This window comes from Hemiscyllium ocellatum, chromosome 35 (genome assembly GCF_020745735.1).
Source record: "Hemiscyllium ocellatum isolate sHemOce1 chromosome 35, sHemOce1.pat.X.cur, whole genome shotgun sequence".
Taxonomy (NCBI): domain Eukaryota; kingdom Metazoa; phylum Chordata; class Chondrichthyes; order Orectolobiformes; family Hemiscylliidae; genus Hemiscyllium; species Hemiscyllium ocellatum.
The window spans coordinates 39,827,066-39,845,391 of record NC_083435.1 but is presented as its reverse complement, the minus strand read 5'-3'; the positions used below and the strand labels follow the sequence as shown (position 1 = coordinate 39,845,391).

General features: G+C 43.7%; 1 protein-coding gene and 1 non-coding gene across 4 annotated transcripts in view; one reads left to right on the top strand and one right to left on the bottom strand.

Annotated features, from left to right (window-relative positions):
- The window catches only part of LOC132832744 (zinc finger protein 271-like), a 53,546-nt gene extending 45,812 nt beyond the window's left edge, over positions 1 to 7,734 (top strand). For all 3 annotated transcript variants that reach the window (XM_060850865.1, XM_060850867.1, XM_060850866.1), the window contains one exon: positions 1,612 to 7,734. In XM_060850865.1, the coding sequence (XP_060706848.1) occupies positions 2,053 to 2,883 (831 nt within the window). In that variant the 5' untranslated portion in view covers positions 1,612 to 2,052 and the 3' untranslated portion in view covers positions 2,884 to 7,734. The remainder of the gene's footprint in view (positions 1 to 1,611) is intronic.
- Positions 7,735 to 15,831: 8,097 nt separating this feature from the next.
- LOC132833030 (U1 spliceosomal RNA) lies at positions 15,832 to 15,995 on the bottom strand. The gene has a single exon (XR_009647023.1). It is a non-coding gene; the product is annotated as a U1 spliceosomal RNA (small nuclear RNA).
- Between the last annotated feature and the right edge of the window lie 2,331 nt (positions 15,996 to 18,326).

Sequence of the window (18,326 nt, the reverse complement as noted above, 5' to 3'; positions counted from 1 at the left end):
CACATGACCTAGTGAGGTTTGAGAAGATTTGTAATCTCGCACTACCTACCTAGTATGTTTTATTCAAATAACTTTGGAAAGCAGCAGATAAAATTTCACAATCCCCATTGAATAAATTTCTCCTGAGCTTATTTTAATATGAAATACATAATCTAAGGGTAAAACTGGTCCATGCCAGAGTTATTTGAGCTCATAGTGAATTGGAAACCTGTTTTACACTCCACCTGACTGTCTTGCCATTACCCTCACCGTGCTTGGGAAGATGGGGGTCTGGGCAGAGGAAAGAAAGTAGCCTCATTATTAGCTCTTGGTCACTATGTGGTGTCCCTGTTAGAAACAGTGGGTGTATAACTGTCAACTGAGGAAAAAGAAAGGATTTGCATCTGATCCCACATCACAGGGGAACAGCAAACTGGCACTCACTATGGCACTCACTCAGTTTTTAACTGGAGAGTCAGCTTCTTCAACAAAGGAAAAGAGGGAGTTAAATTATATCATGTTCTTTTCCTATTGCTTTGATCCCAGCTGGAGCTTATATTTATCTGTTGAGAACCCAGAATGAAAACATGGCTCAATGGATAGTAAGTTTCATTTTTGTAGTTGGCTACTGTGGTGGCCTAAACATGTACCAATTACGCTGCAAATGTTCAAGTTGTAGAGTCATACTGCACGGAAACAGAACCTTCAGTCCAAGTTGCCCCACTGACTAGACATCCCAATCTGACCTACCAATCTGACCTAGTCCCATTTGCCAGCATTTGACCTATATCCCTCTAAACCCTTCCTATTCATGTACCCATCCAGATGCCTTTTAAATATTGTAATTGTACCAGCCTCCACCATTTCCTCTGGAAGCTTATTCCATGCACGTACCCCCCTCTGCATGAAAACATTGCCCCATAGGTCTCTTTTATATCTTTCCCTTCTCACCTTAAACCTATGCCCTCTAGGTCTGGACTCCCCCACCCTAGGAAAAAGACTTTGTCCTTTAACAAAAGGACATAAATTGTTTTACACAAAAGAGGAATAAACAAATAAAGCTACATGTAGAGACATTTATGAAAGTACCAAACATAAACAGTGAAATAAAATGACAACCTATTCCCAGCAATATTCTTCACAGATATTCAAGCCCTTAGAAACATCATTTCTGACTTACCTCTTTAATTTCTTCCTCAAATGATTCTTCCCAGTTTTTTTCAGATCAGATGGTATGAACTTTTTTCAATTCTGATGGCCTAAATATTTTTCTTTTGTAGCTCTGACAATGTGAAAAGATATATATAAGCACTCAGTACTTGGAGGCTTCATAAACTAAAAGCCTACTGCTAAGGGGACTGAGCTGAAAAGTTAAATATTCTGCTGTAAAGTCAAATCTAAATCTCTGATCTTTTTCTTCTCTGTCCATCATAAACTTAACAGTGTGAACCTTTGATCAAATAAAACCACACAGGTCTTTTTGGCGTTTGCCTTTTTGAAAATTGTATCTTGAATTCACTGTCTCTAATGATTTTCTCGCCTGAATCTTCTAACAGAATTGAAACCAACACACATGACTCCAAATATCCCAATTCCAAATGATAGTAATGTATGTTATGTACTTTTTATCAGGTGTTTTACAGAAGGATTGCATGATATTAACAGAAAGGATAGACACCGCAGATAGATCCTCAGCATATCCCAGAAACAACTGCAAAACTGTGGGAAGACATCCAGTCCCTTCACAGCATTGCTCAGAGAAAGTTGAGCAGTGAAACCATCATCTGGAGATCAGTCAGGTCAGGGGAGCTTTGACATATCATCAGATCTCAAACTGGTCAGTGGTGTGGAGCCGTCCATCAGAACCAATCTTTCTGAAGGTTCGGCTGTGGATGCTCGTTCAGGGTGAGACCGGGAAGAAGTGTGAGTGGCTTTAAGTGTTCAATCATTCATCGAGCCTCATGAACCACTGACTCATTCCGACTGTTTAAGTGCAAAGAGAGTTCCTCAGGCTCAGATCTCCAAACTCACAAAGTACATCTGTTTCACAATTGTTAATACGAGGGCAGCTACATGGAACATGAACCCTTCAAGTGTGAAATGTGTGACAAATCTTTTGAGGCCTCTTCAACTCTTCTGAGACATCAACGTAATCACACAGGGCAGAAACCCTTCAGATGTGGCATTTGCAAGATGACTTTCACCCAATCCTCTGATCTCCTGACACACCAGAGAATTCACACAGGGGAGAAACCATTTATTTGTGAAGTGTGTGACCAATCATTCTCCCGCTCATCAACCCTCCGTGCACATCAACGTGTCCACACAGGAGAGAGGCCATTCACATGTGAGGTGTGTGATAAGTCATTCTCACACTCATCAACTCTGCGCACACATCAGCACATTCACACAGGGCTGAAACCATTCACTTGCGAGGTGTGTGAGCAATCTTTCTCACGTTCATCAACCCTTCGAACACATCTACGTATTCACACTGGGGAGAAACCATTCACATGCGAGGTGTGTGACAAATCGTTTTCACACTTATCAACTCTTCGGATCCACCAGCGCGTTCATACAGGGGAGAAACCATTCATGTGTATGGTGTGTGACAAATCATTCTCACACTTATCAACCCTCTGTACACACCAACGGATTCACACAGGGGAGAAGCCATTCACCTGCAAGGTATGTGACAAATCATTCTCAGACTTAGCAGGCCTCCATGTTCATCAGCGGATTCACACAGGAGAGAAATCATTCACGTGTGAAGTGTGTGACAAATCATTCTCACAATCATCAAGCCTCCGCAGACATCAACGCATTCACACAAGGGAGAAGCTGTTCACATCCAATGTGTGCGACAAGTCATTCTCAAGGTCATGGAATCTCCTGCTCCAATAAAGGATCCACAAAAGGATTAAACCTTCATCCAATTTCTCAAAGCACCAGACTATTTGCATAGGAAAGAAACTATTCATGTTTGAAATATTTAATGAAACATTCATTCAGTCAATGTATCTCCTGATCCGTCACCATACCCACAAAGAGAAGAAACTCTTATTATGTGAGAATTCTGTAATAAAGCTTTTATGCAGTTGCTGGAGCTCCTGGATCATCAGCACACCAACATAGGAGCTACCGACAGATGTGAAGGCAGTTCAGTAATTTTATTGGGTTTGTGAACTAGCTCACTAAGTCTTAGCCCAATCTGCTCTCATAAGTGTTTACCTGCACCCAGTCTCACTGTGCAGGGTGTTCAGTGGGACTGGGACACAGAACAAGAAGCAGCTTTCACTCCCATCAAACAACTAGTGATGACATCACCAGTGCTGAGGGATGATGATGTAACAATGGAGTCACCCTGCAGTGTGATGTCAGTGAAACAGGACTTGGAGTAACCCTCAGGCAGTGAGGACAGCCCGCTGTGTTTGTATCCAGAGGGTTTACACAAACTGAACACTGTACACAGATTAAAAAAAGAGAGACTGGATATTATCTTTGTTTGTGAGCTGCTCAACCAGCACCCGTTAAGGAGAGAGAAAATGATGGTAGAGTCTGACCACAAGGCAATTCAGAGCATCTTTCTCAAATCACCTGCATTTGCTTTAAAGCAGCTACAAAATATGCCAATTCATTTAGAGGCATGTCACTGGGAAGTGAAGTACAAACAAGGGAAGCAGATGTACATCAGTGACATGATGAGAGCTACACTCTCTCTGAAGTTGATGCTGATGCAGTGTGTGAAATATTTCAGATTTAACCAGAAGCAACAGCACAACATGCTGTGGAAACCAGCAATCCAGCAGAGACATTGAATCTGACAGATAATATCACACAAAAATAATGCTTCAAAGGCTACAGAGATGAAGTGATTGCCCAAGATGGCAGGATATTATTGTCATTACAACAACATGGCTAAGGGATGGATGGGATTGGTAGCTTAATGTGTCAGGGTACACGTGCTTTATGTGGGACAGGGATGGTGGAAAGAGGGGAGAGGGAGGTTCCATGTTTGATTAACATGAGTATCACAACAGTAATCAGAGATGAAATTGCAGAAGAATCATCCAGTGAGGCTTTATGTGTGGAGCTATGAAATAAGAAGTGGATGGTGACGTTATTGGGGTTATACTATAGCCCTCAAAAAGTATACAGGAATTCAAGGAACAAATATGCAGGGATAATAGGGAGACTTGCAGGAGCAAAAGGTTTGTCATAGTGGGAGATTTTAATTTTCTTTACATAGATTGGGACTGCCATAGCATTAAGGGCTTCGATGGAGAGGAATTTGTTAAGTGTTTTTCGGAAATTTTCCTCAAACAGAATATGGAGAGTCCTACTCGGCAAGGGTTGAAGAATGTGAATCTCCAATACCTGCAGTCCTCACTTTCTCCAATGCAGGAAGAGGCAAAACTTGATCTGTTCTTGGGAAATAGAGCAGGACAGGTGACTGAGGTGACAATAGGGGAGCACTTTGGAACCAGTGATCATAGTTCTACTAATTTTAAGATAGCTATGGAGATGGAAAAAAAACTGGTCCACAGGTTTAAGTTCTAAATTGGGGCAAGGCGAATTTGGATGGAATTAGACAGGAACTTGCAGGACTCTGATTGCAGTAGTTTGTTTGCAGCAAAGAGACCTCCGGCAAGTGGGATTCCTTTAAAAGTGAGATAGCTAGAATTCAAGGTCTGTATGTTCCTGTGAGGATGAAAGGCAAGGTTGACAGGGATACAGAACCCTGGGTGACAAGAGATATTGAGGCTTTGCCAGAAAAAAGAAGGCATAGCTCAGGTACACTTAGCTCAGGTGCAGCATGGTGGCTCAGTGGTTAGCATAAAAAGTTTAGTGTCATCTGCAAACTTACTAATCATACCTTGGACAGGGATGAGAATGTCCAAGGTATGATTAGTAAGTTTGCAGATGACACTAAAATAGGCAGTATCTTGGACAGTGAGGAAGGTTATCAGAAATTGCAGCAGGACTTTGATCACCTGGGGTAGTGGACCAAGAAATGGCAAATGAAGTTTAATATAAATAAGTGTGAGATCTTTGGAAGGACAAATCAAGGTTGGAGTTTCATGGTGAATGGTAGGGCCTGAAGGAATGTAGTGGAACAGACGAATCTTGGGGTTTGGGTGCAAGGTTCTCTGAAAGTGGAGTGAAAGATAGACAGGGCAGTGAAGAAGGCTTTTGGTGCACTAGCCTTCATCAGTCAGAGCTCTGAGTATTGAAGCTGAGAAGTTATGTTGTAGTTGTACAGGATGTTGGTGAGGCCATACTTCGAGTATTGTATTCAGTTTTGGTCACCTTGTCACCTTGCTCTAGGAAGGATGTTATTAAACTGGAAAGAGTGCAGAAACAATTTATAATGATGTTGCCAGGACTCAAGAGTCTGAGTTTTAGACAGAGGCTAGGCAAGCTAGGACTTTTTTCTCTAGAGCCCATGAGACTGAGGGGGGAGTCTTAAAGAAGTGTATAAGATCATAAGAGGCATGGATACACTCAGTCTTTTTTCCCAGAGTTGGGGAATCGAGGACAAGAGGGCATCAGCTTAAGGTTAGAGGGAAAAGAATAAAAGGGAACCTGAGGGGCAATGATTTTACAGAGGTTGGTATGCATATGAAATGAAGTGGTTGAGACGGGTACATTAACAATATTTAAAAGGCATTTGGACAAATGCATGGATAGGAAAAGTGGTTAGCACAGCTGCCTCACAGTGCCAGAGACCCAGGTTCAATTCCCACCTCAGGCGACTGACTGTATGGAGTTTGCACATTCTCCCCGTGTTTGCATGGGTTTCCTCTGAGTGCTCCAGTTTCCTCCCACATTCCAAAAATGTGCAGGTTAGGTGAATTGGCCGTGCTAAATTGCCCGTAGTGTTAGTGCAAGGGTAAATGTAGGGGAATGGGTCTGGGTGGGTGCGCTTCGGTGGGTCGGTGTGGATTTGTTGGGCTGAAAGGCCTGTTTCCACACTAAGTAATCTAATCTAATGTAATCATATGGGCTTAGTGCAGGGAAATGGGGTTAGCATAGATGGATATTTTGGTTGGCATGGACCAGTCTGGGCCAAAGGGCTTGTCTCCAGGCCAGACTCTATAACTCTATGACCATTCGCCCTAAAAATATGAGAAAAGAGATGATGAAACATATCCCAAACCAAGAATCCAGGACTCGAGTCCAGTCTGAGAAAGGTCACAGAAGTGCTGTACTGGCTAAACATGAGTAAAGAAATGAAGGACCACATCAGCCAGTGCAGTGCTTGTAATGAACATCAAACTCAAGAAGATAAAGAGCTGCTCATGACTCATGACATTTCAAACAGCTCATTGATGAAGGTTCGAGTAGACCTCTTCACTCTCACTGGAACTGATTATCATCACAGTCAACTACAGTGAAGAATTCAGACACTTCCGGAATGACTGAAAAATTCAGAACCACACATCTTTTCCACACTATCCCCAGTCAAATGGAAAGGCTGAGGCAGTGGTAACAATTGCTAAAATAATGATCAAAAAGTTTAGCCAGCTACCAATATCATGTCGTGGCCAGACTGTTCTTCCAACAGTACAAACTTAATGAAGCCTCAACTTGTAACAGCCGAGAGTAACGTGGTCAAAGTAAAATGACAGAAATTCAAATGTCACTTTGATCAAGTTTCCAAATCACTTCCAGAAGAAATAGTCAGAATGTAAACATTCAACGCACTACACAGAAGTCAGCTCATTTTGGCAACTAGAGACCTGTGTGGAGAAGTTTCACCTTGGATGTAAATGATGAAAATGAATGGCCAGATCTGTTGTCTCACCTGCAGATATTTATGTGTCCATCTGGATAACTGCTCCTTCACTGTAGTAGCTGATGAGTTAGGTTTGATTTCACCAACCGAACAAAGAACTGAATGCCCATCAGTACAGTGGTCAATCCTTTTCCAACACATGTACAACAACAATATCTTCCCACGGCAACAATGTTCCCCAGAGAGACTGAAGGATTCAGGTTCAAAATACATGCATACAAATAGTTTAAAAAGTGCTGATCAGAAAAACTGACTGGTGACTGCAGTTTTTAACCAAGCTCATTTGCAAGCCTAACATGATCAATTCCCTTCACAAGAATGTGAAGCTGTTGATGAGAATTACACACAAATAAAAAATGGAATCGTGTGGATTCCTGCTTTAATACAAACACAAATGTTATTGTGAGATCTGATAGGTAAATAAGAAAAAACAGATAAAAGAAACACTAGGCCCCAAGTCTTAATGTCTTGTTTGAAATGCTACCGTGAATAATCAGATTGACCAACATGACTGCTCCCTAATGCTAGTTCTCAAGAATAAATTTAAGATTGTTTTTAGGAATTAAATAGGCATCATCATTACAGTCCAACACCGGCATCTCCAAATCATCATTACAATAGATTGTCCTCTTCGCTTAATCTAGGACAGTATTTTGGTGCTCTATTATTTCTTGAGTGACTATTACCATGCAACCTCTTAAATACAGAATGCCAAAAATTTATTATGAGTTGTTCAACAAAACATGAACAATTTGTATATTTGTTGAATTCAGTCAGATTTACTTCAAATTCATTGTGAACCCATTATCCCACTCTCTTGGGGGTCAAAGTTTAGTTTAACTTAGCTTGAAGTTTGACAGATATCCTTACCTCCTTTTAAAAGTGCTTTGTTTGTAACAAGTAATGTCTAAATGAGCTGTTTTTCCTTTTTATTTAGCTTTGCAATTTATGATGTATATAACCACCAAGTAGCATGCTTTGTTAAAATTAAATTGTGTGATTACCTAAAATCTAAATTGTCTCATCTCGTTATCTACATGAAGACACTCAATGAATCGAGAAAAGTTTGTTAGGGATTTCTAGTGTGGGAATCGCATTCTTCATCCTCAAAGGCTTTCAAACTGTCATCAGTGTGGGATGTGTATCCTCGGATGTGTGTGACCAATCAGAAGAGGAAGACCCACAGCATCCAAGGCAGTGATGAGCTACAGTAGTGGGATCAGTACATGCCCAGCAGAAAGGTGCACAAAACATTTGGAGGCAGTAATAAGAAAGGGGTCTTATTTTCTCTTCTGTTTATTCTGTCTTTCCTACTTTGCTCTCTCTTCCACCTCATTGTTTTTTCCACCTGTCCTCCATCAGCAATCCTCTTCCTCCTCGCTATCTCTGTCCCTTTGCTATCTCTCCTCATCTGGCATTATGCAGAGCGTGTGCACTATTTTAAACTCTATCACAAAGGAAAGCAAAGCAGAAAGTCTGTGCAGTAATGTTATTTTGACTTTTTTAATTGTCTTACAACTATTTCACCTGCTGATGTGTCACAAATTAAAGTTATCTATAATCAACTAAATTACTGAAATAATTGCTGGCCACATCATGTAGACAGGAGTCATAGTGACATAGTATAGAAAGATGCCTCAATGGTTTTATTACCTGGTTCCAATTTCCTATCTTTTCCCAATACTCATGCATTTCATTTCTATCCAAATAATCATCCAATGCATTGCTGAATGCGTCAGTTGAACTTGCTCCACCAATTTCCAGGCATTGCATTCCATACCTGAACTGTTCACTGCATGAGAGGTTTATCCTAACTTTAGTCTTGCTCCTTTTGCACATCATTTTAAATCCACACAGCTTCTCCATATTGACCTTGTCCAGTTTGCTCTCGATTTTGAAAGCCTTTATCAAATCTCCTGTCAGCCTTCTTCTTTCGAAGGATTAGATTAGATTATTTAAAGTGTGGAAACAGGCCCTTCGGCCCAAGAAGTCCACACTGACCCGCCGAAGCGCAACCCACCCATTCCCTTTACCCCTTTACGTAACACTACAGGCAATTTAGCATGGCCAATTCAGCTGACCTGCACATCTTTGGACTGTGGGAGGAAACCCGAGCACCCGGAGGAAACCCACGCAGACACAGGGAGAATGTGCAAACTCCACACAGTCAGTCGTCTGAGTTGGGAATTGAACCCATGTCTCTGGCACTGTGAGGCAGCAGTGCTAACTACTGTGCCACCATGCCAGAAAACAATCCCAACTTCTTCAATCTATCCTCATATCTGAAGTTTCTCATTCCTGGGATCAGCATTAGCAACTTGAGACAGTCAGTATGGTTGTCAGGGAGGTATGGTCTGGCTAACCACCGAAATCATGAAAAGGTTACTATCAGTCATTTGACCACCTGATGACAACCCTCATCACATCGGAAGGCCCATTGCCAGTTTTGTGAGTTTACTTGTAGCAGCTCCGTGTACATATAGATGTGAACATTTATTCAATAAAGAAGCTTGATTACTCCACACATTTGTTCTGCAGCAGAGGAGGTGTCTACAGCTTCTTCAGTCATTTTACAACATGGCTGTGTTCCATAAATGGTGGTTAGATGTTAGTGGAGGGGGTGGGTAGGGGGAGCCCCAAAGTCTGAGGAAATCTTTGTATGGCCCTGACGACAACTTTAATTCATGTTAATGGAATCATTGATCTGCAGTTGGAGTTGAACCAATAAGCTTGCTCTCTGCGTCAGATGGTTGCGAGTTCAATCCCACCCCAGGAATGGAGCACAGATAATCTCTCTGACATTCCATTGCAATGCTGAGGTGTGGAAGAGATTACAGAGGTCAGGAGGGGTGAGGCCATGCAGGGATTTGAAAACAAGCTCAAAAACCTCACTAAAACAAACATGAGCTTTCCTAGGAAGAGTGGATAATGCCTCAAGTTTTATTCCTGACTGGCTATTAGAACTGTGTCTAAACAATAGAACTTTCCTGAGTGAATGAAAGCAGAATGGTCCATCAGCAGCACTGATTGAAGACAATCTCTTAAGATGTCCATTCCAGCTGACACCAGGGACTTCCACAGATTCAGGAACCCAGACACAAAGACAACACTGACACCTACATTGAGAGGGTTTTACACCAAATAAAATCAACAAATTCAACTTTAGAAGAGCTGGAGAGTTTTTTTAAGCTAAAAGAAAGCAGCCATAGCTTTGAGATTTTTGCAGTCCTTTGATGAAGATACGTATAGACTTATGCCAGTCAACAGGAAAGGACAATATAAAACTAGATTGCCTTAGAGTAAAGAGTCAGTATTAATCCCAGAATGAAGAATTGGGCTAAAAGTCTTAAGAGGTTATTTGAAGCTATGTTTAAGCTCTGGTTCTTAAATAGCTCCAGGAAGAAGCTTTATACAGTTCCAGTTGTTAAATTAAAGTCACGAGTAGCTTAAACCAAACAAGGTGTTCAAGACAAGTACTGTGATGTTAGAACTGTACAAGTGGAATTGTTGGGTACTGGACTAGGTGTTTATTTTAGGATCTTATACAAAAGATGTCGATCTTTTTAATCTATAAAAGCTCATTTTGGGATTAATGGGATTACACCTTTCCTGTACATTTTAAAAATTCTTTAAATTTGTATTCTAAGGGGATAGTTTGGTTTATTTTGTTTTCTATTTTGTTAATAAGCTTTTTTATCATTAAAGAAAACTATGTAGCGTTGTGTGCTTATCTTTCAGCAACAGATCACTGAAATCAAAACTAATCAACATTTCATCTATCAGTCTCAGTTTCAGTCTTGGACAGTACTAACATTAGTTGGGATCACAACAATTAAAGTAATCATTTTAAACAGTCCACGGAATTCCACAGTTTGCTAATGACCTTTTTAAGTTGATTGGACAATGAGGGAATTACGATTTTGTGTGCATTGTATGCGCTGAGTTCATATTTATTACAGGTTGAAATAGCCTACATGGTACAGATGAAACCCCATCAACTAGTGGCATATTTGCACTTTCTCCTGGTGGAGGGGTGCTCCTGTGAATACTTAATTCATGGTTCATATATTTAGGAATACAATTTTTAGTTTTAGGATTATAACTTTTAGACTGAAAATGTGTTGCTGGAAAAGCGCAGCCGGTCAGGCAGCATCCAAGGAACAGGAAATTCAATGTTTCGGGCTTATGCCCGAAACATCAAATTTCCTGTTCCTTGGATGCTGCCTGACCTGCTGCGCTTTTCCAGCAACACATTTTCAGCTCTGATCTCCAGCATCTGCAGACCTCACTTTCTCCTATAACTTTTAGACTGTCATTTATGTAATTCAGATTTGAAGGGAAAGAGCCGAATCTAAAGGACAAAACACACATATTTTAAAATGCCTGATTCAGCACAGTTCTACTGTTGTATGGTGGTGCAAATATCTGAAGACACATTTTGACAACACTTCCAAGGCAGAAGAAGAAAGACCTTGCTTGTGCTGTCGGCTTTCTTCTCAGCAATGAACCAGATTTTAAATTTATTTTTATAACTTAGGGATCTTAGGCCCTTGAGAGATAAGAAACTTTCGCTATCTTCACTGCTTTGTGTTTAGCATGTTTAACATTTACTTCTGGAATTTGACTTAATTCACAAACACTACTTATTCATACCTTATTATGACAGGTACAAATAAGAACACATTTTTGTAAATTAAGAATGTGGAATTTGCATATTTGAATCCAAAGAATTTAAGATCTCAAGATGCTCAAACCTTTGCACTACGTCCAAGCTATGCCTTCTTTTAAAGGTATCCTATGTTGCTGCTAATCTTTGATTCCAGCCTATTCAACATTGACCCATTCTTATTGCACATTGGGAGTAACTTAATTTATCTTACTGTAGAATGTTCTTTATCCCTTTCCATAGCCATCACGAATGTTCTCTTATAGATATATAATCTATTGGTCCACCTCATTCCCAAGAATGCTGCCTCTTCCCCAATTAGACTGAAAAAAGTTGTAGAAAATATTGGTGAAGAAAGTATTTCTAGGACTTCTTTCACATCTCTGCACTTTACACTACTACCATCCCAGTCTAGATCCCCATTCTAACTACTCAATAATTTTACTGCAAAGTTGTTCCTCCACAGCCTTTTCACTAGTTGGTGATCTATAGATTACATTAAGCAAAGTTATTGCAACTTTTTTTTCTATATATTAGCTCTAGTCAAATAAAATGTGTCCTCTCGATATCCTCTGTCTCTCCAGTCCAGCAAAACTCTCTTTACTTGGTACTATCAGTAAGGTGGAAATATTTAAATACTTGAAGTATTTAAAATGCAGTCCTGTCACTGAGCCAGGTCTCCATTTTTTTATTTCAAAAATATACTTTATTCATAAAATATTCATAAAATATTTGATACACTGTACATTTGGTAATGCCATACATATGTCAACATTTATATACACAGCTCAGAATTTTCATTATTACATACAGATCTGTGCATTTCTCACTCACATATAGAGCTGAGGCGTCAGCAGACCCCAAATGACTGCAGGGCCCCCTGATCTTCTTTAGACAGGCAGATGTTAAACGGTGGTCTTTCCCCACCGCGCCTTGGCGGCAGCTGCCCCAAGCTTCAGCGCGTCCCTCAACACGTAGTCCTGGACCTTGGAATGTGCCAGTCTGCAAGACTCAGTCGGGGTCAACTCCTTCAGCTGGAAGATCAACAGGTTTCGGACCACCCAGAGAGCGTCCTTCACTGAGTTGATGATCCTCCAGGCGCAGTTGATGTTCGTCTCGGTGTGCGTTCGGGGGAACAGGCCATAGAGCACGGAGTCCCGCGTCACGGCGCTGCTCGGGACGAACCTCGACAAATACAACTGCATTCCTCTCCAGACTTCCTCTGCATAGGCACATTCCAGAAGGAGGTGTGTGACAGTCTCTTCCCCTCGCAGCCACTTCGAGGGCAGCGTGCGGTGTGGCTGAGAGTCCGGGCGTGCATAAATGATCTCACAGGTAGAGCCCTTCTCACCACCAGCCAAGCCATGTCTTGGTGCTTGTTGGAAAGTTCTGGTGATGAGGCATTCTGCCAAATTGCTTTGACAGTCTGCTCAGGGAACCACTCGACAGGATCCACCCTCTCCTTTTCCCGAAGGGTCTCACGTACAACAGCAATGACAGTGCCTCACACCTGATGACCAGGTTTTTTCCCGTGATGGAGAGCGACCGTAGCTTCCATCTGCCCAGTTTCTGCCTCACTTTACTGATTCGCACCTCCCAAGACTTAGCACATGCCCCAGCGCCCCCGAACCAAATACCCAGCACCTTCAGGTGGTCGGTCCTGACGGTGAAGGGGATCGAGGATTGGTCAGCCCAGTTCCCGAAGAGCATGGCCTCGCTCTTGCCTCGGTTTACCTTGGCCCCCGAGGCCCGTTCGAACTGGTCACAAATGCACATGAGTCTGCGCACAGACAGCGGATCCGAGGAAAAACGACGACGTCATCCATGTACAGGGAGGCCTTAACCTGCAGACCCCCGCTGCCCGGAATAGTCACCCCTCTCAGGCTCGCATCCTTCCTGATGGACTCGGCAAATGGCTCTATGCAGCACACAAACAAGGCAGGAGAGAGAGGGCAGCCCTGCCTGACTCCAGATCTGACAGGGAAGCTATCTGATTCCCACCCATTGATTGAGACTGCACTGATGATGTTGGTGTAGAGCAGTCTGATCCAATTGCAGATTCCCTCCTCAAAGCCCATTTTGGAGAGAACATCTCTCATATACCTGTGTGATATCCTGTCAAAGGCTTTCTCCTGGTCCAGGCTGATCAGGCAGGCGTCCAACCCTCTGTCCTGCATGTAGGCGATTGTATCCCTGAGGAGTGCGAGACTCTCAGCGATCTTCCTGCCCGGCACAGCACAGGTTTGGTCAGGGTGAAGCACCGACCCTAGAGCAGACCTGACCTGGTTGGCGATTACCTTTGACAGGATTTTGTAATCCGCATTCAACAGTGTGATCGGTCTCCAATTTTTAAGTTCCTCCCTCTCCCCCTTCCGCTTGTAGATGAGGGTGATGATGCCTTTCCTCATGGATTCACTCATGGTACCTGCCCGAAGCATACTGACATACACCTCCAGCAGGTCCTGGCCAATCAAGTCCCACAGGGCGGAATAGAGCTCGACCGGTAAGCCATCGCTTCCGGGAGTTTTATTCTTTTCGAAGGACTCGAGGTCCTTGGTCAGCTCGTCCAGAGATAGCGGCTGGTCCAGCCTCTCCCGCGTTCTGTCGTCTAAGACCTCCGTGATAGACGACAGGAACGACAGGGAGGCCGCGCTGTCGGTCGGCTTCGCGTCATACAGACTGGCATAGAAGGATTTACTGATCCTCATGATGTCAGCCTGAAATGACGTTATCGAGCCGTCTTCTTCCTTCAGGCTGCTGAGCACGGAGCTCTCTTTGTGCTCCTTCTGGAAGAAGAAACGTGAGCACGTCTCGTCCTGCTCCACCGAGCGGACCCTGGACCGGAAGATTATCTTGGAGGCCTCTGAGGAAAAGAGCGAGGCTTGCTGGCCCTTAACCTCCTTGAGGTCCTCCGTGACATCGACCCCCATCGTCTGCAGCAGGAGCAGGTTCTGCATACTTTCCTGGAGCTGGGACATTTTCCCCGCCTCCTGAACCCCTTTGAGGATGAAGAACCTCTTGATGTTCCCTTTTACTGTTTCCCATCAGTCCGCTGGGGACTCAAAGAAGGGCTTCACGGTTCTCCAACCTACGTAGTCCCTCAGTGGAAGCTGCTGCAGGACGGCCAACCGTTCGCTCTTACCCACTGGGGCGTACACATTGATCAGTCTCAGGGGAGCATTCCTGTACATGACGTCGGTGACAAGGAGGCGCCCACCGTCCACCTCCTTAACCTCGGAGATGGTGAAGTTGCCTCCTCGCAACAGGATAGAGCTGAAAATGTGTTGCTGGAAAAGCGCAGCAGGTCAGGCAGCATCCAAGGAACAAGAGATTCGCCGTTTCGGGCATAAGCCCTTCTTCAGGAATGAGGCTTATGCCCGAAACGTCGAATCTCCTGTTCCTTGGATGCTGCCTGACCTGCTCTGCTTTTCCAGCAACACATTTTCAGCTCTGATCTCCAGCATCTGCAGACCTCACTTTCTCCTCGCAACAGGATACCCAGGCCAGAGGCGCGGCTATCGTTGCCCCCCGACCAAACTGACGACCCATGGGCCCACAAGCTTGACCATCTCCTGTAGCTGCTGAGGTGCGGTATCCCACACTCCTGCAGAAACAGGTCGTCGGCTTTAACATCGGCCACGAACACATCATGTAGCCGATTTGATGCTACGCACATTGATGCTGGCAATTTTTAACCCCATTTTAACAGTTTACGAGGTTAACAGTGTCCATTTGCTGCTGGTCCTGCCTCTCTGGGGTAGCTGTGTGCATCCCTGTGGTGACGGCAAACTGCTGGACCCTCCCAGGGCTGAGGCTGGAGCTATTTCCCCACTCTGGTGTCTTCAGATTAGGCCCAGGGTCCGCACCGTCCAGTTCTCTATCTGACAGCGGGGCTGTCACAGGTTCGCTGCTCCCAGTTACCTCTCCTTTTACCTGGAGCTGGTGGTGAAGAATCAGTGGACAGAGCTGAATATAATCTGTCGAATAAATTGTTGAAAGAGGCACTTTGAGCAACACTGGAATAGATAGGCAGTAGATTAGACTACTTACAGTGTGGAAACAGGCCCTTCGGCCCAAGTCCACACAGACCCGCCGAAGCGCAATCTAGCCATACCCCTACATTTATCCCTTACCCAACACTACACTGTGCCGCCCACTAATAGAGGGAAATGGAGCAAATGTGGGCGCAGATTTGGTTATTTGAAGGGCTTGGTCCTCTTATGAAAAGCTTTGAACACAGTAGTTTATTGCAGGATGAAGTAAGACGTGGGGCATTATCTGTCCATTTGGAGAAAACGGAATTGAACATCGGTGCGCGGGACATAGGAAGCCGCATGAAGCACAAGTGAGCGCCATCTACTGAAAGATCTGCTTTTTGCTTGTAAATCAGGGGAGAGCGCGAACGCAGTCCCCCACTACCACAAATTTTGCAGTCGAGTATCCCGCATTTGGGGACATCGCAGGCGTCAGCACACCCGAAGTGCAATGGGATAGCCTCGTCCTGGGAGAACCACCTTGTTGATCATGGTATCTCCCCTGCCAGGTAAGTATGCTCAATACTCTCACTCGCTCAAACCCAACAACACCCCATACCTCTTACACTCATACTAACTGCCGGCTCGAAAATCGCAAATAAACCTCTCTAAAGTCACCTGTCTGTACAACAGCGCAATTTCTCACCCGGATCACAGATCATCCCGAAAGGCTCAGCTTTCACTCAATCCGACACTCACTGGGCGACCTGAGAAGCTGCGATAATTTGCATATCGTCCTTAAACGGAAAAGCTCCGCCCTTCCCCGCCCCCTTCACACTGCCTTCTCTTTCACCAAAACAAAGCCCCAACCATCGCTCATACACTTGAAGCAATCTGTTACCAAACACTGTTTACAATGTGAGGTGAACGCGAATAAAAGCAATTTTTAAGCTTTGCTGGTAAAACTTGAAAGCTATTTTGAAATCACTTTTTCCTAATCCCTCCAAATTGAACAAATCTTCTTTTGTGAAACTGCAGCTTTGCAATCTTCCCCCCTCTGTGTCCCACCATGCAAATCAATCACTACAGGAGACCTCACGGTTAAGGTGAAAGGTGCCAGGAACAAGGAAATATTTCTCAACGCTGTTTGGATGTGACATTAAACTGAGAGCAGCACCACCTTTTCTGGATGCACATTCCACGTTTTCAACACCCTCTGTTGTTTCGAAAAACAGTCGCCTGTGATTCAAATGTAAATATTATTTTCATATATGTCTTTGATTTACTTGCTTACTTATACTAATATTGACACGTGTTTTACCATGACACCTGGTTATTATGGTTAAAGTACAAGATTAGATTCCCTAACATTGTGGAAACAGACCCTTCAGCCCAACAAGTCTACACAGACCCTTGGAAGAGGAATCCACCCAGAACCATGGATAAAAGCAAATTAATGTGGATGCTGGAATCTGAAACCAAAAGAGAAAATGCTGCAAAATCTCAGCAGGTCTGGCAGCATCTGTAAGGAGAGAAAAGAGCCGACGTTTCAAGTCTAACTGACCCTTTGTCAAAGCTAAACAAAACGGGAGAAATAGGGAGGTATTTATACTCGGCTAGGAGAGAGAAGGTGAGTCATGGCTCCAGAAGCAAAGGGAGCAATAAAGAGATGATAATGACAGAGATTATTGGGAGATTAGGAGCTGTGAATGACCAAGACTGAAGCCAGTGCTATATGACAAAATATATGGGGGATGGATGAAGCAGAGGCAAAATGGAGAACAGGGAGAAGGGTAGCAAAGGGGGAAGAGGAGAGGAAAAAGGTGACGAGAGAGTGGGGAGTGAGAGGAAGAGAGACAATCATATATAAATATATATATATTTTATCACAAATGCAGGATACAGAAGCATAACAAATTAGTTACTTGATGTTAATTGACATTCTACCTCGGGAAGACTGTTACAATAGACAGTGTTGGATATTGTCATTTCCCTATTGACCGAGCAGACCTGAGGAGCCAAACTGTCTCAATAGCAGTTCGACTGAAACTCAGATCTACTGTCCCACCCGAAACCTTGCAGCATTGTCCTGTCAGCACCTATTCAATCAATCAAGTTGAATGGCCTGTATATCTGCCTGACTTGATCGCAGTGAATGCTGCAAGCTTCCTGCCTTCATACCGCAGTTCCCACTGTCCTATTAAAACCTGTTCCATATCATCAATCAGGGGAACAGTGTGCATACCTGTTGGTCTGGCCTGATCCAACTTCAGTTATCCACTTTTCCCAGCAGGCCATTCAATTGGCCAATGTTGTTTTCAGAAGCCCAAAAGAGCTGTAATTTCTTTAAAAAGGGACAAGACAGCAGACGATGACATATCCCTCCCAGACCGTCTCAACACCTTCTATGCTCGCTTTGAGCAGAATTTCGGTTGGGAGGTAACACCTATTCTGACAAGTCCTAACGAACCTATCCCAACAGTCACTGCATTAGAGGTCAGATCAGTTTTCCTTCGTGTGAATCCAAGGAGAGCGATGGGACCAGATGGAGTACCAGGCCGTGCACTCAGAGCATGCACAGACCAACTGGCAGAGGTCTTCTCGGACATCTTCCAGCTCTCCCTGCAGCCAGCCACTGTCGCTGCCTGCTTCAAGAGGGCCAACATCATCCCTATGCCTAAGAAGTTTCATGCAGCATGTGTCCATGACTACTGCCCAGTGGCCCTAACTTTGGTGGTCATGAAGTGCTTTGAAAAGCTGGTCATTGCATTAGTCAACTCCAGCCTCCCCACTCCTCTTTGACCCACTCTAATTTGTCTATCGGACCAACAGATCCACGTCAGGTGCCACATCACTTGCCCTTCACTCCTCCCTAGAACATCTTGACACCAAGACTCCTTCTCATTGA